Here is a 26,539-nt window from a genome sequence, read left to right on the forward strand (position 1 = left end):
TACAAGAAGAATGAGTTATCATCGTGTCAGCTGCTTCTGTTGGTAAATACCAGTCATTCATAAAATCTGCTGCTGTCATCGCTGCAGTGAGGAGATGATTTTTCGGCTTTCGTTTGGTAAACATAAGGCCTGCCAATTGTTAGATTTTATTGGTGTATGTGGGGGGTTATTGTGAAAAGATTGTCTGAAACAACACTAGATTTATCCAACTAATGTTCCAGCCAGAGAAGAGGTGCGTGTGATTTCTGTACAGATCATGTGTTTAATTAATTAATATAAAGCTAGCTTTAGCTACAACAGCCTGTCATCTGTATCACTACAGTTTTTACTATTACTGTCAAATTAGCAAGACGTCCCCCTGAAGAGAGAGAGAGTGAGTAGCTATGGCTGAACAAGAATTGTGTCCTCACCTGGACTCCATAGGAGAGGTGACCAAGGAGGACCTCTTAGAGAAATCCAAGGTGGGTTTTCATTCATTTACTGGAAATGTCAAAGGTGCCCAGTCCAGGTTATTGGCTGTGCCATGTCCTACACACCCCATAATGTTATTGTAGCAGCCTTGTTACACTGTAATACTAACCACATGAGCTGGAATATATGTTCCATTCTGCTGCACTACATTTATCTGACAGCTTTTAGATACAATACAAATCAGGACTTTTGCACACAAAACATGCAAAGAGCTTGTGTAATACAGTTTGTTTGGTTACACTTTCTAAATGTTTATACAACTGAAATGATTAGTTGATTGACTGGAAATGAATTAGTATTATTATTTAATTTAAATAAATAAATAAATGTAGTAGTATTAATAGTTGTCCTATTCTTTTAATTATTTAAATCTATTTAAAATCATTTTGAGTTTCGTTCAGTTTTTTAGATTTTTCAGCATTGAGTACTTTTACTTTTAATTCTTTAAGTACATTTTCCAGATTATACTTGCATTCTCTGACTTGTACAGAGTATTTTCAGAGTATTAGCACTTTTACTTAACAAGATACTTCCTCCACTTCTGCTATTAATTGTGTGTCTACAGTGAAAAGCCTCCTTGCTTGTGTCTGAGTGAACCAACATGTTTTGTGAAATTGTTTTTATGTTCCTTCCTATTCTATTCTTTTAATGCCGCAGGGAACTTGCCAGTCCTGTGGAGCCGGGGGCCCGAACCTGTGGGCCTGTCTGCAGGTAAAAATGGTTTTGAATCTTTTTCTTTTCAAGCGTAATTGCTGGTTCAGCTTGTGCACCGTGCAACATAAATTATGACGTAGAAGTAGTAAGCAAGAAATAAACAATACAAAATCAAGCGAGGACAAACGCTACAAACCAAAAGCAGTACCCAGACATAGACTAAGGAAATAAAATGAATTTTTAAAATAAAACAAATGAATATTGCTGCTGCCTGTCACATCACAATTTCAATGTTGCTAAAATACCTATAATAATTCAGGGATTATTAAACTTTAATACTCGAAGGGGTCCCACATCTTTCTCAGGAAGACATATATTATGCAACGCGAGGCAAGTTTATTTATATAGCACATTTCAGCAACATCAAAAGCATCAAGACAGTGAAAAAACAAACTCACCACAAAAGGACATTCAAGTCATTAAAGAGGATCATAAAGTAAAACAAAGCTAAAATAGAACAAGACAGATACAAGAATAAAAGTTACAGTGCATTGTAAAAAACTAAAAATGGCTCTTATACTCCATCGTAACAATAAGACAAGAAGGGTTTTAAAAATCGGCTCCAAGAACAGAGCTGCAGCAAAACCTGCAGTTTTCTGTGAGTTTGCACCAAATTCTTTCCTGTTTGAGAAAACTGAGCAATTCCCTTATCCATAGAGTATACAAGGGGAAGTGTTGGAGGTTTCCACTCAAGCGATACCAAGCGTCTGGCTGGTAGAGTGACAAAGGCTGTAAAGGGAAGAGAAGAGATGTACTGTGTGTGGAGGCCAGGTGAATACTTAATAATTAATGATGATGTGGGACATGCATGTAATTATAAATGCAGTAGATCTCAATCTCAGGCAGGCAAGCGGCTACACAAGATGTACAGGTGAGAGGAGAAATATGTGTTTTTGCCAGTTCAGATGAATGAGACAGGTAGACATTGTGATGTCTGATACAGTGTCTCTGCTCTGCAGAGTGACTGCCCATATGTTGGTTGTGGAGAATCCTTCTCTGATCACAGCACCCTGCATGCACAGGTAAAACCCTCCAACACTAAACAAACATACCTGTCAGTTTGAAGTGCAATGGTTATGAGAGGAAAAATGTCCCTTGGATGATTGCGAGTGTTTCCTTTTAGACTCAGAAGCACAACCTGACTGTGAACCTGACGACGTTCAGGATCTGGTGTTATGTGTGTGAGCGGGAGGTGTTTTTGGAGCACAGGCCGGCGCTGGTGCCGGCCTGTGCTGCTCCCCACCACTGTAAAGCCACAGAGCAGGTATCACTCCTCATCCATGCCATTACAAATTCACACAACCGGTTTCTTACTCAACTTCATATTTATAGTACTTTTAATCTTTCTTCCCAGGAGGCAGCTCCTCAGCCAGTAGGTCACCCAGTAAAAGCAGTTCCAATTGCTGTGGCAGAAGAAGAAGGTTCAGAGTCAGAGGAGGATGAGCTTAAACCCAGAGGTACAACAAGTCCATGGTCAACATTTCTTCTCCTAAACAGCACTTGTGTATATATATGTATATGTGTGTATTTATATATTTGAGTGATTTGAGTGCTAAGAATAGTTACACAGCCGTTTTCTTTTAATCCAGATTACATTTGATAATTAACCTTTGGTGGAGTCTCTATATTCTAAAACGATGTTTACATTTTAGTTGCTTAGTTTGTGCACATTTGCATTCTATGGGAATATAAAACACGATGACGACTGTTTCTCTTGTTGTTTGTAGGTTTGACAGGAATGAAAAATATTGGCAACTCCTGCTACATGAACGCAGCTCTTCAAGCTCTGTCCAACTGGTGAGCTCTCTCCTGACTACACGTGATTAATTACCCAGGAGGTGGTTGAAGACGCTCCGTTAGTTAAACACTTGTGTTTCCTCCTCTTCCTCACCAGTCCTCCTCTCACTCAGTTCTTCCTGGACTGCAGTGGATTGGTCCGGACCGATAAGAAGCCTGCTCTCTGTAAGAGCTACCAGAAACTCATCTCAGAACTTTGGCATAAAAAACGGTAATAAACAGATAAAAAGTGACGTGAAGCTACTTGAGACAGAATGCAGCTACACGAGACGAATATGTACTAATGAATCATTTACAGTATAATGAACTAACTCACGGCTGCTACCCTCCCAGGCCCAGCTATGTCGTGCCTACCAGTCTGTCTCATGGCATCAAACTAGTAAACCCCATGTTTCGTGGTTACGCTCAGCAGGTAGGGGCAAGCACCCAGCAGGTAACTACACCTGGCATCACTCAACAGCTTGACACGGTCTTGCCCTTTGTTTTTAAACTGTCTAACCCCTGTGTATAGTCCTCACACATTCCCTAAAATGACTTATTTGTGCTTTTAACAACTACGTTTGTTCTTAATAACCAAAGGTTTGACTTGAGTTGTTTGTTTAGGTTTTGGGGACTCGATGCATTGTCATGTCTCTCTGTAATAAACAGTGGAGAGGATAGATGTATTATATCATTCATTTGGTAATCAGGACATTAGCGTCTTTATAATTGCTTAAACTACAATGTGTACTTATCATAGTCCAGCCAAACCCCTTAGAGAGGTTTAATAGTGTTTCTTAAAAGTATAGTTTGACATTTTGTGCACGTTCTTGCAGAGAAGCAGCTTGTAACTTTGTTTTTTGTACAAATAAAATAAAAAAGCCTATAAAAAGGTGTTGATTAGTGAGCTTCAGGTATACTAGTTAGGTGGATATTATTACCTTTGGACAGAGCCAGGCTAGTATGCTTTATGCTAAGCTAAGCTAACTGACTCCTGGCTGTAACTGAACTCGGCAAGAAAACAAAGAATTTCCTACAATGTCAAACTATTGCTTTAACTTTAGAGAGACTTGTTGATCCAACAGAGATCCAGTGTTTTATCTCAGGCAGGCTAACTCATCTCTAAATACATCCAGAAACATAAAACTGTGACTTTGTCTATTAAAGGAAAATGATTCCTTGATAATCAACTCAAATCAAACCTTTGAGTGTTTCTTTGCAATCCAACGTACAATGTTTTCATGTTTGAATCAGGATTAGTGCATGTTTGATTGAAAGTGATTGTATAATAATGAGTTTTGTCTATAGTGGGTCTGATTATGATCTTCTTGTACCAGTTCTCACCAGAATACAAAATGTTTTCCTGTTGTAAACAAGACATACACCATTACTCACATTTCTGTCCATCTTCTTGTTTTGAAATAACTTCTCTGTAAACTCCTGACTGTCTGTGTTTATGTAGCAGCACTCGTGCGTCCTCCTGTTGAGTGAATGCATTATGCCTTTATGCTACAGGACACTCAGGAGTTCCTGCGCTGTCTAATGGACCAGCTACACGAAGAGCTGAAGGAGCCTCTGACAGAGTGCAGCATGAGCGGGGAGGGTAGTGATGGTGAGGAGATAAGAGACGGAGAGCGCTCCCCATCTGAGGATGAATTCCTATCATGTGACTCTGGCTCCAGCAGTGACCGAGGGGAGGGGGGAGGAGGGGGCGACGGCGAGCTGCTCCTGCAGGATGAGTGTGACGGGGTCAGGTCGCCGGCAGGAGGGATGGTGGGCGTCGGTACCGGAGGGGTGATCTCGGAGAAGGAGAGGCTGAAGGAGAGGAGGGTGTCTGGCTCACCCCTCCGTGGAGGCTCGCAAGAGATGGACGAGGACGCTGATGTGGATACAGCAGCGGAGGAAGGAGTTCCTGAGAGGGGAGAGGAAGAGGAGAGAGAGCCCACCACAAACAATGAGGTCGAAAGCCAAGAGAACAACCAGTTATCTGATACTGGGCAAGGGCAAAGCAGCCAGAGCAGCAGCACCTCAGGTTATTAAAGGGATGGTTCGGATTGTTTGAAGTGGGGTTGTATGAGGTACTAATTCATCGTCAGTGTTTCACCCACAGTAGATGGAGGTCGGCTCGCCACAAGTTGGGAGAAACCAACCGGATGTGCCGCTGTGGACGGCGGCGGCAGCAGCAAAACATACTTTAGCCAACTTGGTAAACCCGAACTAACCCTTTAAAACACCAAAGTCTGAAACAAGCGGACTAACCGACTGAGGCAGAGCAGCAACCTCCGTGTTCTGAGAGGTCAAATTACTGTTCTTTCCAATGGAGTCTGGTGGCTTTGAAGAGAGCAGAGATAACGGCCTCAGTTCCCCGTCAGAAAGGGCTGACTGACAGCAAGGTAAAGCGTACACTTAAACTCATATATACGTTCTGCTGCTGCCCCCCCCCACACAGCACTACATTGCTTAGCCTCCTGCTGGTACTCCTGTCTGCTTCTCCAAACTGGGGGCGTGCAGACCGTCGTCTACTTCCACTGACTATGAATAAGAAGCTCATGTCCCCCCACTTCAAACAATCTATCCCTTTAAAGTGGACTTTTCTGTTTTAGACAAAAGAATGTGGATCATTCGTCTCTAAACTGTCGATTCTGTGCATCCAACATGCTGTTTTCTAGAGCCAGACAACGAAGTGTCAATGAGCCAGCCCCAGTCCACTCCCTGCAGTCCTGTGCGAACCATTCAGGAGCTGCATCCCAAACTGTCCTCCAGTCCACCGCGCTCCAGCCCCCTCCGCTCGGCGGGACCGGCGTACGCCTTCAAAAAAGGTGAGAAACCCCCCCAGAGTTCGCTGCTCATTCAACATGCTTCATCCTCTAGACTGAGTTATTCAAGCCTCTGCATTGGATTTGTACATTTGCACCAAAATGATGCTTTCCCCTCGCAGGTGGTTCTGATTAAGGTGCAACATTAATATCTTCTTTGCCGTCACGACTCTTCCAGCTCAGCTGCTGCTCAGTGCCAGGAAGAAGAAGCAGTCTCACTTCCGCAGCGTGATCTCGGACATCTTCGACGGCTCCATCCTCAGTCTGGTCCAGTGTTTAACCTGCGACAGGGTGAGCTGCGCTTCACGTGTTTAAACACCAGGGGGCGCTACATCTTTAGTCAGAAATATATTATGTATACGATTTTGGCTTTAAGTGAAATTTAGATGAAAATCTTTTCATCATTTCTTCTTATTAGAATGAAAATCTTGTATTTGTGTCATTCACTGATTTGATTCAAGCATTTCTGAAGATGATGCGTATGAACATATTGTTTAAAGCTCTGCTGTGTGAACCTCTGACCGTGCGACAGGTCTCCACTACAGTGGAAACCTTCCAGGACTTGTCCCTCCCTATTCCCGGTAAAGAGGACCTGGCGAAGCTCCACTCCTCCATACACCAGAACCTTCCCGTGAAGACGGGCGTGTGTCCCGACTCTTACGGCTCCCAGGGCTGGATCACCTTCATCATGGACTCCATACGCCGGTCAGTGGACGCATGAACGCAGTAGAATCTAATATGCTGAGTTCAGTGGAGTCACCTCGGGGCGTTTCTGGTTCAAGGTTGTGTTTTGATTTGAAACCAGATTAGTTGAACATGGTATGACTTATTGATTGAGCTTACGGAGAAATAAGACAAGTGCAATCATGAGTTGTTGTTTGTGTAGATAGTCACGCTCACTTGCTTTTCTATGAAAATCAACCGCAGGGCTTCCACGTACAGCCCACAGATGCTATCAAGAGGGCTTTGATAGGAAAGATGTTCTTGTTGACCTGTGAGCTGGGTCCGTATGTTGCAACACCAAGCGACACCACAGCAGATTTCCTTTTAAGGATGAATCACCATGTGTAGTGACGATCAGCCCCTCTGCTGTCGTGTGTCCCAGTTCCTTTACCTGCGCCATGACATCATGAAGGCTCCTGATTAGACCTTTGGCCTGACAGAATTCAGGGATTCCTTCAGAGCAAAGGTTTGTTATGTTTCACACCTCAAAGCTGATGCAAACTGTGCGTGTGGCTCATGCAGACGTGATGACTGTGGAGGGTTTTTAGCAGTGCAGTGAGTTTCCTGAGCTTTCTACTGATAGAAGAGGATTGTACGCTGCTTGTTTGACATACAAACCTTTTGCACATACCTACACTGTGTCTACCTGTATTTACCATCTTAGATATCAGGACAGAGATGCAGAGACGGGCCTCGGCATGCTATTGGCTCATCGTCGAGCTGTTCCCGTATTTAGAAAGCCGCCGTAACAGCGCTTTAGACGTAGTGGGGAATGTGGTTTCTGGTTTCTGAGGCAGTATAGATGGAGGTGAGCCCTGTTGTCGATTTCATGTTCTAACTAGGGCTGCACAATTATATCAGGTTTCGTGGAAAACAAATGCAGCCAAGGATGTTTTGTTAGTTGAAAGTCCTTTCATTGTTATTACATTAAACAAGCAAGTGGTTGTATTTAGGTTGTATGTACTGAAAGAAGCGTAAGAGCATATTTTCCAACTTAACGACCTTCATGTCCATCCTGTGTAAGACGCACATCATCTCCCAGAGTGTGTCAGAGAGCCTGTGTGCTGAGCATGTTTCATTTGAACAGCACGACGGAGACGGTGAGATCAGGTGTATTCAGGCTAAGAGCCGCTCTTCGAACTTGCCATCAAAGACCCTTTCAGGAGCCGATCTCGCTGCAGGCCGCTTTGCTGTCGAGGGAATTGAATCATTACAGGTTGCCGACTCACATTAAGGTCATTCCCGTCAGTACGATCACTGAACGACTGAAGACGCTCCGTGGCCGTAATGATTACGTCTCTTTGTATTATGTCTCTGAACAGGTTCGTAGTCTCATGCATCCCCACTTGGTTCTGGGGGCCCATGGTGACCCTGGAGGACTGCCTCGCTGCCTTCTTTGCTGCAGATGAACTCAAAGGTGAACGACACTACACTGTGTACTGTAACTGTAACTCGTAGAGGGGAACATGTCAGAATCAACATTTACATTCATTGTTTTCAGCAGGAGACAACATGTACAGCTGTGAGAGATGTAAAAAGTGAGTGTGTGCAGTACATCCAGGAGGAGACAAGGGTATATTTCATTTAGATGTTTTTTTTACTCACTATTTTGTTTTTCACAGGTTGAGAAACGGCGTCAAATATTGCAAAGTGCTTCGGCTTCCAGAGGTACATTTAAAAAAAATATTTTTATCTGATCTCTTGCTGCAGATATCAAGTTTAGTTTGGCTGGTGTTTGGCTTCATCACGTGTTTGTTGTGTAGATCCTGTGCATTCACCTGAAACGCTTCCGGCACGAGGTCATGTATTCCTTCAAGATCGGCAGCCACGTGTCCTTCCCGCTGGAGGGCCTCGACATGCGGCCTTTCCTGGCTAAAGAGAGTCCGTCGCAAGTCACCACTTACGATCTGCTTTCAGTCATATGTCACCACGGCACTGCAGGAAGTACGAGATAACATCATTTCCTACAGATAAGAGACAAATGTTATTTCAATGTGGATTCAGAATGAGCAAAGGAGTTCTTATTTCTCTGCAGGTGGTCACTACATAGCTTACTGTCAGAATGTGATTAACGGCCAGTGGTACGAGTTTGATGACCAGTATGTGACGGAGGTGCATGAGACGGTGGTGCAGAACGCAGAGGCCTACGTGTTGTTCTATAGGTAAGCATCTTTAAAAAAGAAAACATTTATGCACAATCTATTTATTCCTGACTGTATTTCTCTCCTGGACTCGTGCAGGAAAAGTAGCGAGGAGTCGGTGAGAGAGAGGCAGAAGGTGGTGGCTCTGGCCAACATGAAGGAGCCCAGCCTGCTGCAGTTCTACATCTCCAGAGAATGGCTGAACAAGTTCAACACATTCACAGAACCTGGGCCCATCAGCAACCACACGTTCCTCTGTCAGCACGGAGGTGTGTGGGGACAAACACAAGAGAAAACATGTGCATGCTAACTTAAAGGGGCACGAAATCAGCCTTCAAGTATACATGTGTTAATGAAGAGTTGCATTATGGGTAATGTAGGATTTAGTGTTTTTGGAGCTTTGACTGATATAAACATCACACATATCCGTATGACAGAAACGTATGCCGGCGCATACGAAATATGGGCAATAGGTTGATATAAATTAAGGGTAAGTTGTGATCGTTTGAAGGACGCAGACGACACGCCGAACACGGCAGACACACGGCCCTGTCACACAGCTCCGTGTATGAAAAGTAACTCAAAATGTGTCAGAGTCCAAATACGTCCAGCTTTTCCACAGCGGTGTTGTAGCTGACGTATACATAACGCATACATAACAATTATTATACGTATGTCAAACATTGATAGAGTATCACTTACTTATTTAAAACGTATCAGAGCGTCTGGACAACGGAGCTGGAAAAGTGCCACCTGGTTCACGTCATGCTGATGCTGGAGAACGGCTAACATGCTGAACGCTAGCTGTACTGTAGAAACACGTTTAATAAGTTACTCCGTCGTCAGGCAATCATCTCAACATCGGGTAGGAATAGGGTATCTCGTTATCAATACGTTGGCTGTAGGGATTCACCGTCAGCCGACGTAGCCTATATCTAACGTACCTCTAACGTAGTCACGTAGCTATTCACGTACTATATTCACGTAGGTAAGTATTCACGTACGTATTCACGTAGGTAAGTCTTCACGTACGTATTCCGTATTCACGTATGTCTAACGTCACGTAACGTCTGCATATCTTATGAAGCACATGTCGGGTACGTCCGGTAATTTTGAACATGCTCAAAACATCAGCGTTCAACAACGCACCCCAGCGTAACACCGCCTGCTCTTAACGAACACTACTTATACCTTACCTTATATCAACGTACACCAGCGTGTTGCCGATATTTTGTATACACTATATTTTTGTATACGTTATGCATTCGTTGGGCACTCGTCTGATACGTTTTGTATTAGGAAGTGATACGATATCAACAGGTTAGACATGCGTATCTGGATATGTTCACTTTTACGATCCGATGAAAAGTTTGACGTATTTGGATTCTGACAGATTTCCATATGCGCCGGCACACGTCTCTGTCATACGGAGATGTGTGACACGGCCTTTAGGGACTAAAAGTCAGATGATTTCAGACTCTGCATAATTCATTTTCTGCACAGTTGCAGATTATTATTAGTATTTGTAGAATTAGATTCCAGTGGTGCTGCAGAGGATTGATTCAGACTGATGTGATCCAATAACTCCAGAGCGTTTGTAAAGTCAGAAAGTCAACATTTATTGATAAAGAAAACGGATATAATCATGTTTTTATCTAACTAAATATTGCTCTCCCACTCGCCGCATAAAGGGAGGGAAGCCTCCTAATAAATACCTTTACTAACAGGCAGTCCAACCGTAAATTACATTTATATAACAAATATAATTGGCTCCAACACTATTAAAAAAGAAAAACACATTTAAATCGGATGAATCACTTTATTCAAATGGAGAGTTTCCCCCCGAGGGATTTGTTTTACAACATATGACAACACACATTCAAAGCTTCATTCAAAAGCCTCAAGAGAAGCTTTGACTGTTCAGTGCATCCCTGGCTTCATGTGAGTCCTCTAATGTTACACAAGTGAAACAATCACTTAAAACAAACAGACACCAGCAGATAACCTCAAAGCAAAACAACGTCAGCGTATTAACCGTGGAAGTTGATCTTGTCGTATATCTGTAGCAGTTACGGCTTTAAATTTCAGGCTCTCGATACATTTTTACAACATAAATACATTTAACTAACTCACGGTTTCACAAAACCTGCTGCTGCTTTCTCACACAGATGTATTTGTGCCTTATTATTGATACCAGAAGCTTCTGGCCTCTCAAGACGTGTCTGCTCTTAAAACAAATAATTCCTGTTCCTGTGAGATCTGTATGACAGTTTACACGTCTCACATGGAAACACATGGTTTTACTGCTTTTGTGCATTACAGGGTTTCATTGTTTCGGAGGGCAGCAGGGATCAGGGGGAGGGAGGGGGGGGGTTGTGCAAATAGTTGTTGGATTCTTTCTGGTTTTGGATTTGTCCTGTAACTTAAAGATGTTTTATCTCCGTGCAGGGATCCCTCCTAATAAATACAACTACATAGATGACTTGGTTGTGATCGTGCCTCAGAACGTGTGGGAGTACCTTTACAACAGGTAAATATGCTGCCGTTTTAAATTAGAGTGTGTGTCTAATCAATATTAATATGCTTTATGGATCAAATGTGTAATGTGATAGGAGTCATAGTGACACAGTGGCGTTTTTAGATCGTCTTCTGGAAGAAAAGCTTTTAAAATCCACGGTACATACTTTAAATTCATGAGCTTAAACTATCAAATCTGTCTTATTTTTTATAACAATATGTTGTTAATGCAATGTCAAACGTGTAGATGGTCAAGTTCTATTTAATTAATGCAATAATTAGATCTGCAACAAACAACTATTTTTATTATCGATTAATTTGCAGATTATTTTCTAGATTAATCGATTGGTCAATAAATCTTTAAACGTCTTGTTTTGTCCAAAACGTCAAATATAGTTAGTTTCATATATTAAACTAACTAACTCATAGCTGAAGACATTCGTAGCAAATGTTCCTGCAAACTGAACATATGTAGCTGCACAAAGATGTCTGACTTCGACAGAGACCTGAGCTCAACGTGGATTGAATGATTTGGATTTGCACTCGTTCACATTGATTTGTGCCAATCTGTCTTTTACGAGCCTTTCTGCTAAATGTCTCTCTTTCTGTCCTCAGTTTTGGCGGCGGCCCGGCTGTGAACCACCTGTATATGTGCGCCATCTGCCAGGTGGAGATCGAAGCTCTGGCTAAACGCAGAAAAATGGAAATAGACACCTTCATCAAGGTAAACGCCTGTACTCTGCGAGGGTTTACCTGTTTGTTAATGTGTCTTCATGCTTCGTGCTGAACGCGCGGTTTTTCCTCTCGTCTGCAGCTGAACAAAGAGTTTCAGGCTGAAGAGGCTCCGACGGTGATCCTGTGCATCAGCATGCAGTGGTTCAGAGAGTGGGAGAGCTTCGTGAAGGGCAAAGACAACGGTATGAACCTGCAGGAAGACAAACACAGACGCACATTAGAAGTTCTTACCTGCTTTACACAATATGTTTTTATGATTTGTTTTCTCAGAGGCACCCGGTCCCATCGACAACAGTAAAATTGGAGTTATGAAAGGAGGGCACATACAGCTGAAGCAAGGTAAACCTCAGCGCTGGTTGTCAAGGCGGAAATGAGAAAAGGAGACGAGTCAATAAACCATTTATTTTATGTGCGTCTCTCCCCTCAGGTGCAGACTACGGTCAGATCTCAGAGGAGACGTGGCAGTACTTGTTGGGGATTTACGGCGGAGGCCCTGAGATCGCAGTGAGGCAGACCGTGGCCCCGGTTGACCCTGACAGCCTTCACGGGGAGAGGAAGATCGAGGCAGAAACCAGAGCACTTTGAGATAAATACAGGTTGGAATGTGCACTTGTAAAATCACAATAATACCCCATAAGACCTCACGTTCCCCCTGCATACACACATAAGTCACGCGTTAAATACACTTTGGGGTAATGTGTAACATTGCACTGGAAGCCGGTGTTGGAACAGGCCCCCTTTTTCCACCCACTTTGCTTACGTCCACATGAGCTCATAAATTCCTTCTGGTCAGCCGAGAGTTAGATACCAGCTCATGTGGCCAAGAATAATGGAGGCAGTCCGTCCAAAAGCTGTAAATCAGATCTGCTCCAGTTGAGGCCGCAGTAAGAGTTCTCAACTTTGCTTTTCATTTTCCACAGGTCTTCTGATTCCCCTTTCCACGCCTGCCTTCGCAGGACGCTGAGGAATTTGCACCTTGGTGAAGAAACCTCGTCGCGAGCACTTTGTAAATGTAGCAACGTATTATTCTGAAGAGGGTGAAACGGTACTTAAATATCACATAGTTTATTTATTGGACAACTGATCCTCAATGTTAGAAAGGTGTAAAAAACAAAAAAAGGTGTCACATCTCTGCAGCTGTTTCTGGTAGCGTTGGTGTTTGTGGCTGCTGTAGTGACGAGGCGTCAGATCCTGCAGGACCACAGCGCCATGTTCGGGTTCAGGACTTTTCTCCTTCATTGGAAGCGACGAACCAAGAGACGCTAACGAGCTTTCTGTTGTTTGCCTGTTTACTAGTTACATAGCAACAAGTTCAGACACCAGGTGAGAGATGTCACATTAACTCTTGCACCTCCAACCTTAAATACACAGTGTAACTGAGCCCTCAGGAATGGAAATATTTTGTTTGGTTGAACCAGGGAAATGATCAGATTAACGAACTTCAAAGGAACACCATAGTAGGTTTGTGTCCAACCGCTAAACAAGCTTCAAAAGAACATTTTCAGGGTGTATTTTTCTTCAAAAGGCTTCAAAATGCATGTAACTGCTTTTCCTTTATTTGGACTCAACATCTTTTCTGTGCTCAAAAATGATGGAAATATTAAGTCGCTCCTGTGCAGCACTAAAGATGATTTAAAACTGATTAGAGAAAGAGCACATTTCTGAAAAGACAAAGTAATTTAAGTCAAATATGGCAGGAGTGCAGGGAGAAGAGGACACATTTGGCCAAAGGGGGAATAAGAAAATCTTATTTTTCAGAAACAAAAACCTAATTTCAGTTCTTTAGAAGAGATGAGTCCAAAATGACCAATAATGCAGTACCTGTTTAAACAGAGAGGGGGCACCATGGAGTCATTTAGAAAGAAAGAACCACTAACAGTTAGCACAACATGTACAAATCCAGAAGTTATTTAAGATTACTATTTGATCAAGTATATTTTCTTATGTCCGCATTATATATTAACTGTGCGTGTTTCGTTTATCAGAAAAACGAAGCTGCACCCACACGATAAGCTATTTGCCTGTAAAGATATTTGTGCTTTTGCAAATTGCATTTTAATATTGTATGTAAAAACACGCTTCTTCACTAATTAAGACACCGAAGCTTGTTTACAGCTCCACACACACACAGGAAGCGATGGATCCAAACAGTTTGTGTTGAGATGTGTTGAGATCTTTTTTTTTATACTCGTGGATCACTGATTTAATTTAACAACAACGTTTGAGACAAACAGCTCCAGATACAAACCTCTGGCTTCTATCCGGAGCAGCAAACACGCAGAGTCGCTCAGAACATTTGTTTTAATTTGATCATTAATCTGAAATATCAAAAGTTACACAACATTTTGTTTTGCAGAAGTGCCAGGATAAAATCTATTGCAAGAAGCAGCGAGTCAGTCCAAGCGTAGATAAATAAACCACGTCCTCCTCGATCTCATTGTGAATAAATCACATGCTTGCCTTTTTGTTACTGCACAGATCTGCAAACTGCCAACACGTGAAGCAGTGAGCCTAGAGTTGTAACGATGGGAAACAATGTCGAGAGTAACTGTGCTTTTCTGTTATATTTATAATAAATACCACTTTTAAAAGCCCAAACTAGGAAAAAATGTTTTATTTATTTTTCTGTTATTTTATTTATTTTTTATTAAATAGCACAATTAATTTAAAATATTTATAAAAATACAGATAGTATTAAATGAGATATTCAGATTTTTTTATAGTCAATTTACATTTACTGTTTTGTTACAAAAAACTACCAGTGCACCAGTAATAAATAGTTTTTCATCAATATTCACGAAGGCAGCATCCGAACAATGAGATCTGAATTATAGAGAAGCAAATTATATAAGTGATATTTAAAGAATATGACAAAGTGATACTTGATGATCTGCAATACAGTGCCTTGAAACACCCACAATGCACTTGCACAGGGGTTTTAAAATAATTTGCAAGTGCAGACGGTTAAAGCTTCAACGATTAAAAAATAATCGGCAACTATTTTGATGATCGATAAATTGGTAGTAATAAAGTTATTTTTCATGCAAAAATGGCAGAAAATGCAGTTTTCCCTCCCAATTATGGACATTTCCTGCTTTTCTCTGTTATTATCTTTGTTTTATTATCTTTATTTTAACATTTAAAGACATTTAACTTGGACTTGGAACCTGAGATGGATATTTTATAGACCAAACGATTAATTGATTCATCTAGAAAATAATAAATTGTTGCTTTTCTACTAAGATTCAATGTTCGTTTCCTGCTGGCAACATTTTTAGATTCCAGGACAAGCGAGAAACTTAATCTGATCAAAGAGCAGCTTTAACATTCCCCGAGCAATACATCCAACAAGGCAAGCATTAAAATTAAAACCTTTTTCACCGTAAATATTTTGACTTGTCATAGCAGGAGAAGCAGGAGTAACAAGTACCCGCAGCCATCCCTGTACATTCAATTAAAGTGCGACAGCTGCGATTAATTGCAGCGTGTTTGACTCTTTAAAACATCTATTTAAAAAACTAAAATTCACAGTTAAACTTGAAATAACAAGTTTTTTTTACTTAAAGACGTCGCAAACAAGTCGGGAACACAACACGGACATGACTTGTTAGCAAACCGTTGCTTATTTACACATTCAGACGTTTTGGAGCAACATTATAATTTATTTGGAGTCGTGTTTCTGCCCGCCTGAGGAAAAGAAGTCCCTCTTTTAGCTCCGTTTTTGGTCTCTACCAACTCCTCAGGGACATATCTGGCTCTCTTTACTAAATGCTCCACTAGTTTCACCAGCTAATCGCTAACCGTGTCCGTCTACTCCGTGTGGTGCTGAGCAGGTAGTGTACAGAGCTGAGAATTACGCTATGAGAGCCGGGAGAGTGAACCAAAACAGTAAAAGCAAAACAGTACGGACAGCGAAAACTATTACGCTTCCGTAAAGCCGAGAGGAGCTGCAGATTCGGAGGTTATTTCTCTGTAGGTTTATCACCACAACCCTTTTCATAGTAATACATTGTTATCAAAAAAAATAAATGGAGATCACCAAACCCAGAAGTGCGGTTGAGGCTGAATATACTGTGATCAAAACCATTTAATACTTAACGGAGAAGAAGCCATCTTTCATTTGATTGAAATGTTCCCGCTATGACATGTCAAACGTCATCTCGGTCCATTAACTCCATTCCACCGTGGCCTAAAGAAATCCATGTCTCCATGTTTTGTTTGTTCGTGTGTCCAAAGAGCAAACTTTTCCAAGTAATTTGTCTTAAAACTGTTTTGTAGTATTTTTCTTCTTACACATGTCCAGTCTGTGTCGAGCAGAGATGATACGGATACTATGGGGATGCGTGTGTGCTATGTTTAGATTATTTCGGGGGAGTAAGTGCAATGAAAAAAAAAAAAAAAAATCTTTGTGCAATCTTATCATCAAAGATCCACGAGAGTTCAAACACTTTGAACAGCTGTCAGTGAAGACTGAGGCGGTGCAGCTTGTTATATCGCAGTGTTAAGAAACGTTGAGTGGTAATTACTTAATTATCCCCACCCGTCCGTTTGTTTGCTTGTGTTACGGCACGTAGCTATGCGTGTAAGGTTTCCATCTCACAGGAAAATCCGAGCATTGCTGTGGTTGGATGGAGTTCACCAGAAATATCCTGACACCCTGGAGACAGCACAACAGGTTTCACTGACTCATGTCTTCCCCACCTTTTACAGTGTGTGGCTGTTGTGGTCATGATAATGGTGATGCTTTGACAACATGGGACTTAAGTGGTGGACCTCAATTCAATGGGATGTCTTAATGTCTGTATAACTGATGTAATTATTCATGACTGGTTTAATGATTAAAATTGCCTGGTCTTTGATCTGATCCGTGTTTTCTTTGCTGGGACATAAAAAGAAATCAGCCAGCACTCTCATATGTCTGTTAAATGTGAAGCTACAGCCAGGAGACAGTTAGCTTAGCATAAAGACTGGAAACGGGGGGAAACAGCTAGCATGGCTCTGTCCTGAATGTGCCTAGCAGCACCTCTAAAGCTCACTAATCACCTACTACTGGCCCGATGTTCATGAAACGTGGTTGAAGGGTGCGTCACGGGTCAAGAAAGAACCCATTAAGTTTTGGAGCGGATCCAAATCCCGGAGCTGATACACAAACATCATTTTTCACTTATTAAATCAGTCGTGGCGGAGGTCTGCGCTCTCCAAATGCCCTTCTAGTTAACACATTAGAACTCCTTTTTTTATAATCCATACAAAAACAAAAAGTTAAAGCACAGCCAGACTAACTCCCCCCCCCCCCCCCCCCCGTTTCAAGTCTTTATGCTAAGCTAATCTAACTGGCCACTGACTCCAGCTCCATTAACATGCAGACATGAGAATGAACTCTCTTCAGAAAGGTGAATGTGCAATGCTCTTTGAAATATACATAAATAAATATGTCCAGATAAATCATCACATGTATATTTAAATGTGTATCTACTTGACACACTGACGGATGATTTAGTTTTCATCACTAATAATGAAGTAAAGCTTTGATAAAGGAGGTAAAACTGCAGTTTTCTTTTTACTGTTATTGTAACTTGTGTTGTCTCCAGACAAAATACAGTTAAGTGTAAGAGACAGATTGAAAGGTTTAATGTGTTTTGATCTAAAAAACAAAGGGGGGGGGGGCAATTCTCAAGTGTGCAGCTGTGATGTCATCTCAAGTCCCACACACACACACACACACACACGCCAAGCTGCATCCAGCCCAGACGGAGGCAGAGCGAGAGGAAAAACACACACCGGGCTGATGGGAGGATCTGATGCACACACTGAGAGCTTTCTGGAAGACAGGAGAGCCGACATGATGTCCAGGTAAGAGACAAAAACAAAACAAAAACTGGAGCAGCTGCAGCATCCGTCCATCACATTCCCTAAAACACTGGCATGTTTCCTGCACTACGTGTGTGTGTTTCATCGAAGCTGGGATCCTAACTTGTCTGCTGTAAGGTGCATTTGGTGTCACACCATAAATACTGATGAGTAATTAAACATCCCATAGCGGTAGTTGTTTAGGCCGTTACATATTACAAGACAGTGAGACTCCGGGACAGGGATGGGATGGGTGTGGCGAGTCGCAGCAGACCACTTGCCCTCTCCATCCTCATCATTGATGTCATTTGCACTCTGTGCACCAGACAGCTTTGTACGACGAAGGTCAAGATTATAGATTTAGGAGGGCAGGTTGAGAGCTGCATTAATGAAGTGGAATAATGACCAATTATGCATTTAAATATCTGTGCCAATGTGCATCAGCTGCGTGGACTCTTCAGTGTTATGTTGGTTGCTAAAATAACTCTTGTGGAAGTGAGCGGTTTGTTGCTACAAGCTGGATTCTGCCAGGTTTACATATACATTTTTAATATTCCAGATTATAAACACTTGAGTTGTTCCCCCATTTTACCTCAGAGTACTGGTTTCCTGTCTCCTGCTGAGCTCACAGCACTCCTGCATGTTTGCTACAAGAGTTATAAATCAGTGCTGACTATGACAAGAGGGGGAAACATGTTACACTTGTTTCAGCGCAAAATCCAAAATAAATGTTCAATGTGTAATTCTGAGCCACCTGCACTAAAGAAATAGGGCACAGTGTGTCACCTCTAAACTGGGTCCAGACAATCTGTTGATATCTTAGTTGTAGTAGTTTGGCACATTTATTGTCTTCTAATTTACTCTTTATATTGTGTTGCATTTCCTCCTGTGTGATCTCCGGTCAGAAGATACTTCTAATCTTCACGTGGAGCTGATCCATCTGTGTTCACTAGACACTGATGTTAACCGGGGCTGTAGTCCGTGTAACGCTACGTTAGTTTGTTTATTGGACTAAATATAAAGTATCAGAAACGACTCGCTTATTCGCCTCGTCTTCCCGGTGGCGGTGCAGCCGGGGAGGAGACGTAGCTCCACTCAGCTGCTGAAGAGACTTGAGCTCAGCCAGAACCAGAACCAGCCCTGCAGTCACAGCTGCTGGACCTGTGTAACGGCAGCAACAGGGAGTCTGCAGTTCCCCGGTGCTCTGGCTGAACTCCAGCTAACTGCTAACTGAAGCTACGCCGACAGATATTCACTCAGAGAAACATCCTCCTGCAGCTGTGAGGACGAGGCGAGGTGGTGCGGCTGGTTCTCTCGTTTCTGCCACTTGTAATCCAATAAACAAACTATAAAACAGGAACAAGTCTGTAATATTTACAAGTCAGCTGTTCTTCTTCTCTCTGTACTGAGGGCAGCTGCAGCGACTCACTATCACCTCTAGAGGATCAAGTGGTATTACAGGCTGGACGGAGCGCAGCTAGCTGTTAGCATGCTAACTTCAGTAGATCTGCAACACACAGACGTCTTTAACGTCAACACGGTTACATCTTCACACTGTTGAGAATATTAGTTCATTGTTTTAATGTTTTAAGTTTAAATTCTGGCTTATCGCACACATTGAACCTCTAACTGTCGTGCTATATCTCCAACACGCAGCAACTCACACCAAAACAGCTCAAAGTAAAATATCTTTAAACGATTCTGCAGCCTGGCTTATCATTTATTTTATTCATGTTTAGAAATGTTTACTGTTATTGTCTTGTATCTATATTAATATTACATATTATTTCTCGTGTGCATGCCGGTTACATATGTGCTGTGTTATTATCAGCTTGGTGCAACATTTTGTAATTAAAACTTGAAAAGTGAAAGAGGAATGTAATTAATCTGTCGCCAGCTAACCTCCAATTCATTCCTTTCCTCAGGAATATGTTACATCTTATTTGACAGCCATGCTTCTTCAAGCTGAAGAGAGGATAACATTCATCAAAGCTCCAGTATGAGCCGGTCCTATAGTGATCCTGCACACAGCTAAAGCAAAAAGTGCTACAGTATCGTCACCAGGAAGAAATCCTGAAGACATCACTGCTGCACAGACTGCAGCGTTGTGATTCAGCTCCTCTCTCTCTGTGGCTGTAAATATTTACATGCCGTGTCTGGCAGCTCTTGGAGACGGAGAACACCTTGAGATTATATGACTGTGACCTTTTTAACTCATGGTAACCCTCGTCGGGCCCTGCAGGCAGGGCTGGATGTGAGACTTGTGGTTCTTCGGTTGCTAAAAACAGGAGAGAACTCGATCAGTAGCTTGTTGTTGTACTGTGCTTTGTGCTGCTCCTCCCTTTCCTTTTCTCACGGCAAGTGTTTTTTAATATTAGGAGAAAACCCACTTCTCTTCTTCTTACCTGGAAACCAGATGGAACATATGGGATCTTTACAATGTATGAAATGGCAGTAATGTACACGTGTTTTATTACGCATATTATTCAGTGTATTCTACAATACATTACACATTCACCCGATTTTTAAATGCAAGTTAAAATAACAGGTTTCCGTACATACATACAGTATATATATATATACATATATATGAAAATCGGGCGAGTGGTTTTTCCGTAATTCTGCCGACAAACAAACGGAACCGAAATGATGCATTTCTCACCTGCAAAAATGTACATGTCAAACTGATGAATTAATGAGGAAGAGCCTGTGTGTAGAGTAACTGTTTACACCTGTATAATCTCCTGACCTGTTTTTACACACACACACACACACACACACACACACACACACACACACACACACACACACACACACACACACACACACACACACACACACACACACACACACACACACACACACACACACACACACACACACACACACACACACACACACACACCATGGGCTGTGCCATGTGTTCCCAGCTGGTTGACAAGTTGTCCGTGAGAGTGAGCAGGACCGGCCGCAGGGCCATGGAGCTCACTGCGTACCCTCAGATGCTGCAGGGAGACTACCACAGAGTGACCGGCCTCCACTACATGTCGTCCTTCTCCGACGCCGAGGACTGCTGTGACGACAGCAGCTCCGGCAGCTCTCTGACCTCGGACAGGCAGACACGAGGCCCCGATGGCTGACACTCGACGTGCACTAACACCGACATATAAAGGATCAAATACACAGGACGTGTGGAGTATTTGCAATAAACGTGATGATTGGAAGAGAAACAGTATGTGCATGTTTGTTTATTTGATAAACAAATATTAGATTAATCTGTTTGAGTTGTGTTGCATATTTTATTATATTTGAGGTGGAAGAAGTACTCAGATCCTTTACTTCAGTAAAAGTAGTACTTAAAATACTCCATTACAAGTAAATGTCCTGAATTAAAAACTTTACTGAAGTAAAAGTACAGAATTATTATCAGATAAATGTACTAAAAGTTTTAAAAAGTAAAAGTACATGCTATGCAGTCTCTTTTCACAGTGTTATATTATTATAGAATATTATATTATTCTGTTTTTATCACTAACAAATACGTGTTTGAGCATTTTAATGTTCATACAATTCTAAATACTTTGTATGCTGCTGGGTAGATTAGTGATAAAGTACTGCATCATCTCATACAAGCATACTATAATGTTTAGTTTTTTTAGGAGTAATACGTATAGTATTTCCCTCTAAAATGTAGAAGTATAAAGCAGCATAGAACAGAAATACTCAAGTAAATTACACATTTGAGCTGTTTGTAAGTAACAATTACAACATGAGTGGTACTTTGTACTTTTACTAGAGTAAAAATTGAAATGCAAGAAGTATTTTCTTTACCTTGTGGTATTTGTATTCGAGGCCGAGTACTTCTTCCAACTGTGAAGTTAAGAAAAAGTCAGAAATATACTTAAAGAATCCAAAGTAGAAGTACTTATAATGCAGAAAAACACCCCCTGTGATATATTATAGGATTATTTCGTGTACGTATCAGTTTACTACTTTGAGTAGTTTAATCTATAACAATATGTCATATTTTCTCAATTTTAAGCATTTTTACATTATATCATATTATAAACTGCACGTTTTGTATTTATAATCTTAATCTGCATGATAAGTAAATATTGTTGTTAATGTGGAGTAAAAAGCACAACATTTCCCTCTGCAATGTAGAGCTTTAAGTATCCTAAAATACTGTTAGCAATTAAATGTTTTCATAATACTGTACCACATAAAATGACGACAGATTGAGTGTTGAGCAACCAAAGTACCGGATCACGAACAACCGGATCCTGGGCATGGCACCGCTTCAATCTGAACTGCGATGGAATTTTACTAGTTTTGCAACCATCCCCGTTATGTTGCCAGCAGTCCGACATGTAATCATTTCTCAACATGACCGCGACAATACGCAAAAGAAAAGACATGCTGGCTCACAAAGTCAAATGTTTAGACTGTGAGTCAGATGCAGTTTTCACTTGAAGTTACAGAATGATGCGTCGTGTTTACGGGAGACACATCTGTGATGAAGTGATGCAATTTAACTGTACGTGTGTTGTCCTACGTTATACTTTTACTCCACTACTTTTAGTTTTCAGCTGTAGTTACTTTTCAGATATTTTTGGACAGAAAACAAATGTTTGTTTTATTATTATATATTGTTAATAACTATCCTATAGTATAAAAGTATTAATAATGTGAACTTTACTTCAGTGTTTTAATCTTAGGCTACTTTAAACTTATACTCTGATAATTCAGTTACTTTTCAGAATGAGATTTTACACTGAAAACTTTTAATATATATTGTTACCCTGCAGTATACAAAGTATTCCAAATATGTCCCACCTCTACAACAGCAAACTGCTGCTTATATAATAACAGGGATGGAAAGAAACATGTACTCAACAGGTAAAGAAGGAAACATGTACTTAAAGGTATAAGTAGGTCAGTTCAAATGTAAAGGTACATTATGCTATATGATAGATAGATACATTAAACAACAACTGTCCAAACCAACAAAAGCCTCTTTACTTACTGTACAACACATTTTGCAGCCTCTGCATACAACTGATTATCACCACCCGACAGTTAAGTCTATGAACAACATGGATAATGTAACACGCATTATGAAACCAAAGAATAAATAACCTGACACTTGTTATAGAATCCACAGCAGATTAAACATCACCAGAGCAACAACACACGTGTGTGATACAAACACCACACAAACACTTTAAAGCAAGAAGAGAGCTGCAGATTCGTTGTTGTCCTCACCTGTGTGAACGACATTAATGAGTCTCGTGCACCCCGGAAACCTGCACGAGACTCAATGCCTCTGCTCGTCTCTTTTCAAGGTGTAATACAACAGGCCTCACACACCTCAACAAAAGTGAAAGCAGAAGTCACTGCTGGAAGATCCACTCTGAGGACTTTAGCATTTAGCATGTTAGCTAAACACAGTCCGCACCTGTGGGCCACGTAAACAACGTGGGTGTGTTCGTTTTGCGCCACTTAGATGCGCAGAAGGCGGTGCTTTAAACCACCGATTAATTAAGGTAGATGCCACCTTTAATTAAAAAGTCTACAATCATTTTTATAATAGTGGTAACCACATCCCCAAAGTATAATTAGGCTAGTCCACACAACACTAATTAAATATTATAATAATACATATTTTACTTTGAACTCCACTACATGAATTTGACAGGTTTTGTAACTTTTTTTAAATATATATTATTAAGGAAAACTACCCCACAATAAGCCTATTAAGTACAAACAGTGACATGCTGCTTACATAATTTAAAATAATCTTAATAATTCTTAAAATATAAAATAGGATAATACAGACATGGCCATGTTGTTGCCTAATGATTAGCCTACTTTCCTCCTACTTTGAATATATTTTGTCGGTAGTACTGTCCATAAGTAACATTTTGAATGCAGTGCTTTTGGTTTTCTACAGAACTTGTACTCTCACTTCCTGTGGGACAGTCAGACAATTCGTCATTCCAAAGTATTTTGATTTCTTAGTCTGGGATTCACAGAATTATGAATGAAACATTGCGTGTAACCTGCCACCACATTTGGATGAGTGGGTGGAGGCACCGCCAACTGTATAAAAAAGCCTCCCTCTCACGCTCACTCTCACTTTTCAGGGGTTTTACGCAAGGACGCACCAACTTCAGAGCGCTCCTCCACTTTCCATACAGCTCAGTTGTTGGATATTTACAACACAACCATGGCAGTCTTGATAAGAAATGAAGTTTTCTCCTGTTTTGTTTTCTACGGCGTAATTCTCGTGATGAAAATTTACATTATAGCGATAATAACGGGACAAGTGAGGCTGCGCAAAAAGGTGAGTAACTGTGAATAAGAAATAAGGGTAAACAAACGGAGAAAGCAACATCATTTCATCACTGGGAAACTTTCACTGATGCAAAGTTTTTCTCCTTCTTCCCTGAAAGGCTTTTGCCAACCCCGAGGACGCGCTGAGACACGGAGGTGTACAGTATCACAGAGAGGACCCATATGTGGAAAGATGCCGGAGGTAAGAGAGCAGGAAGTTTGACACTGTCACGACATTTAATTTGTAGAAATAAATACTTATTTACATTCAAAGTTAATTCATTTAAGTAAAAAAAATAGCAATAACCAACTTCAATGTAAAAATACTCCATTACAAATTAAAGTAACTTCAATAAAAACATAATTTAACCGTTTAAAAGTAGCATTTCACTTACTTAAATGCAATCTTAAGTGTATGCTGTTGTACTATGCATATATTTTAAGAAATGTCATGCCTAAAATCCAAATCTGTAAATTAATTCTAGCTTTTAAATAAATGCTGTGGAGTTGGAATTGTAATGGAGTAGAAGCACAAAGTGGCATTAAATGAAAAACTCATGTAAAGTACTTAAAATGTGTACTTAAGTAAAGTGCTTGAGTATATTTATCCTACTTTCTGCCACTAATAGCATCGTGAGGATGCATAAGTCTGATTCCTTTCTGTTAAAAACGTTTTTTATAGAAGCTTCGGTTCTTTGTGGCTTTACGGCTTTGCATGTTAAAGACCAAACATGTTTTTTCCAATACTTATTCGAGAATAGCTTTGAAATGTTTCCATTTAGATGCAACTCTTCAGTGAGATCCTTTGGGTATTCAATAAAAGCTGGCAGCCTGGAGGAGACGTGCTTCTCTGCTTTGTTTTAACTTGTTAGATAATGATCCGTGACAGCAGTGAGGACGGCACTGTAAAAACTTTCCCCTCTGTTTTCTCTCCTGGACCATCCGGGAAACAACTGAGCATTCAAAGTTCCAGACAAATCCTTTTTCGAAAGAAACTTGTCTTTGTTATTCCTTCATTTGTGAGTCTCTTCAACATGATCTTCTCATATAGCCTTTTTGTTTTTAATGTGCTGTTTCTGCAAGAACTGTCAGCAGTGCAGGATTCCTAGGATAATATTATTTTAAAGCAGATTCCAGTCGGGAAGCAGAACAATAGTGCGGCTAACAAGCAGTCTGACCCGGCTGCCAACAGGAAAAAGTCTGCTGCTGTGTGATGCGTGTGAGATGAACTGATAACTCATCTTACTGAGGAATTACAGAATCCACAGTGTTGGATGAGCAAGGATGTTTCCCCCTCCAGTTAACCAATTCCCCAGGAAAGTTACTTTATTCTGTGTCATCATCCCTCCACTGAGTCACAACTTTACAGGATATTGAAAACAGATTCATGTGAGGTGTACATGTGTGACTGAATCTCCTTTTCTCCCCTACAGAGCTCATATTAACGACATAGAGAACATCCTCCCCTTCCTCTTCCTGGGTGCTATCTACTCCATGACTGGACCCTCACTGACCGTGGCCCGTCTCCACTTCCTGGTCTTCCTCATGGCTCGTGTGCTGCACAGCATCGCCTACCTGTTTGCCCTGCGAGCACCGACCCGCTCTCTGGCCTACACCGTCGCACAGATACCTTGTCTCTCTATGGCTCTGCAGATCCTCATTGCAGTCGCAGCGTATGCCTGAACATCCAGGCAATGAGGGACTGAGCTAGAGATGCTGTTCTGGCAAGAAAGATTTCAATCTGTGACATTTTTCAGGAGGATGCAGGAGAGGCTTTCTGGGAGGGAGAGCGTACAAGACAGTCAGTGTCAGAGTGCAATATTAAGCTGTGTGATAACACCATAGCTGGGGGTTGTGAGATACTGTCAGTATTTTTATTGTTTTATTTACAACATTTAAATGTGAGAATGTCCTAAAAGTCATTTGAAGTTGACATCTTGTACTGTACTATTTAAAATGCAAATGAAGTTTGTTGCTCGTTTTGTTGAAATGACCTGATTGAATTTAAAACTCCCCCGACAGACAGTTGTGGACATTTAGTTTAAAAGCCACGTTGACATATTCCCCTCTTTGCTCCCATTTTGTGTTTACACACAACTCAGACCACCATTCATGTGGTGTTGTATCCCCCGGGGCTTCAGCTGCTTCATGCGTGGATGTTCAACAAACAGCATGATGACGGATGACGTGTCGAGACATTTAAGACCACTGAGTGAAATACAGTTTGATGCTTTTACTGTGTGTGTGAACATATCACTCAGGTTAACATTTTAGGGAAGAAGAAAGGAATCCTAACACTGAGTTTGGACTGAGAATAAAACTCACTTATCTGTGAAAACATATTTCGAGGCTACTTTTAAAGTATTGCAATAATAATTTATTATTCAATTTAATGTATACAGTGATGTTTTTGAACCCCCAGATGCATTTTGGAGGCAATAAAACAATTAACACATGAAA

General features: G+C 41.1%; 2 protein-coding genes and 1 long non-coding RNA gene across 6 annotated transcripts; 2 read left to right on the forward strand and 1 right to left on the reverse strand.

The window, feature by feature from the left end:
* On the forward strand, positions 1-16,372 carry usp20 (ubiquitin specific peptidase 20). Of its 3 annotated transcripts, XM_029444724.1 has the most exons (26): positions 1-232; positions 347-461; positions 1,129-1,182; positions 2,145-2,207; positions 2,309-2,449; positions 2,540-2,642; positions 2,913-2,982; positions 3,080-3,193; positions 3,316-3,394; positions 4,477-4,993; positions 5,631-5,780; positions 5,956-6,068; positions 6,310-6,482; positions 7,588-7,716; positions 7,823-7,917; positions 8,005-8,038; positions 8,123-8,168; positions 8,264-8,444; positions 8,536-8,662; positions 8,741-8,910; positions 11,090-11,171; positions 11,774-11,882; positions 11,973-12,075; positions 12,164-12,232; positions 12,321-12,489; positions 12,814-16,372. In XM_029444724.1, the coding sequence occupies exons 2-25, from the start codon at positions 384-386 to the stop codon at positions 12,476-12,478; spliced, it is 2,958 nt and encodes a 985-aa protein (XP_029300584.1). In that variant the 5' UTR covers positions 1-232; positions 347-383; the 3' UTR covers positions 12,479-12,489; positions 12,814-16,372. The 3 variants fall into 3 exon arrangements, with proteins under 3 accessions (XP_029300584.1, XP_029300587.1, XP_029300585.1); XM_029444727.1 differs by lacking the exon at positions 7,588-7,716 and having other exon boundaries at positions 6-232; XM_029444725.1 differs by lacking the exon at positions 7,588-7,716 and having other exon boundaries at positions 7-232; positions 3,316-3,415.
* LOC115016763 (uncharacterized) lies at positions 1,618-23,230 on the reverse strand. Of its 2 annotated transcripts, XR_003833186.1 has the most exons (7): positions 23,009-23,230; positions 21,575-21,613; positions 11,912-12,083; positions 8,279-8,464; positions 4,357-4,873; positions 3,017-3,154; positions 1,618-2,588 (listed from the first exon to the last, which is right to left on the reverse strand). It is a non-coding gene; the product is annotated as an uncharacterized LOC115016763 (long non-coding RNA). The 2 variants fall into 2 exon arrangements; XR_003833187.1 differs by lacking the exon at positions 21,575-21,613.
* A 664-nt stretch (positions 23,231-23,894) lies between these two features.
* On the forward strand, positions 23,895-26,539 carry ptges (prostaglandin E synthase). The gene is made up of 3 exons (XM_029444777.1): positions 23,895-24,089; positions 24,199-24,281; positions 25,513-26,539. The coding sequence occupies exons 1-3, from the start codon at positions 23,973-23,975 to the stop codon at positions 25,760-25,762; spliced, it is 450 nt and encodes a 149-aa protein (XP_029300637.1). The 5' UTR covers positions 23,895-23,972; the 3' UTR covers positions 25,763-26,539.

Source organism: Cottoperca gobio, chromosome 12 (assembly GCF_900634415.1).
Source record: "Cottoperca gobio chromosome 12, fCotGob3.1, whole genome shotgun sequence".
NCBI classification, from domain to species: Eukaryota; Metazoa; Chordata; class Actinopteri; order Perciformes; family Bovichtidae; genus Cottoperca; species Cottoperca gobio.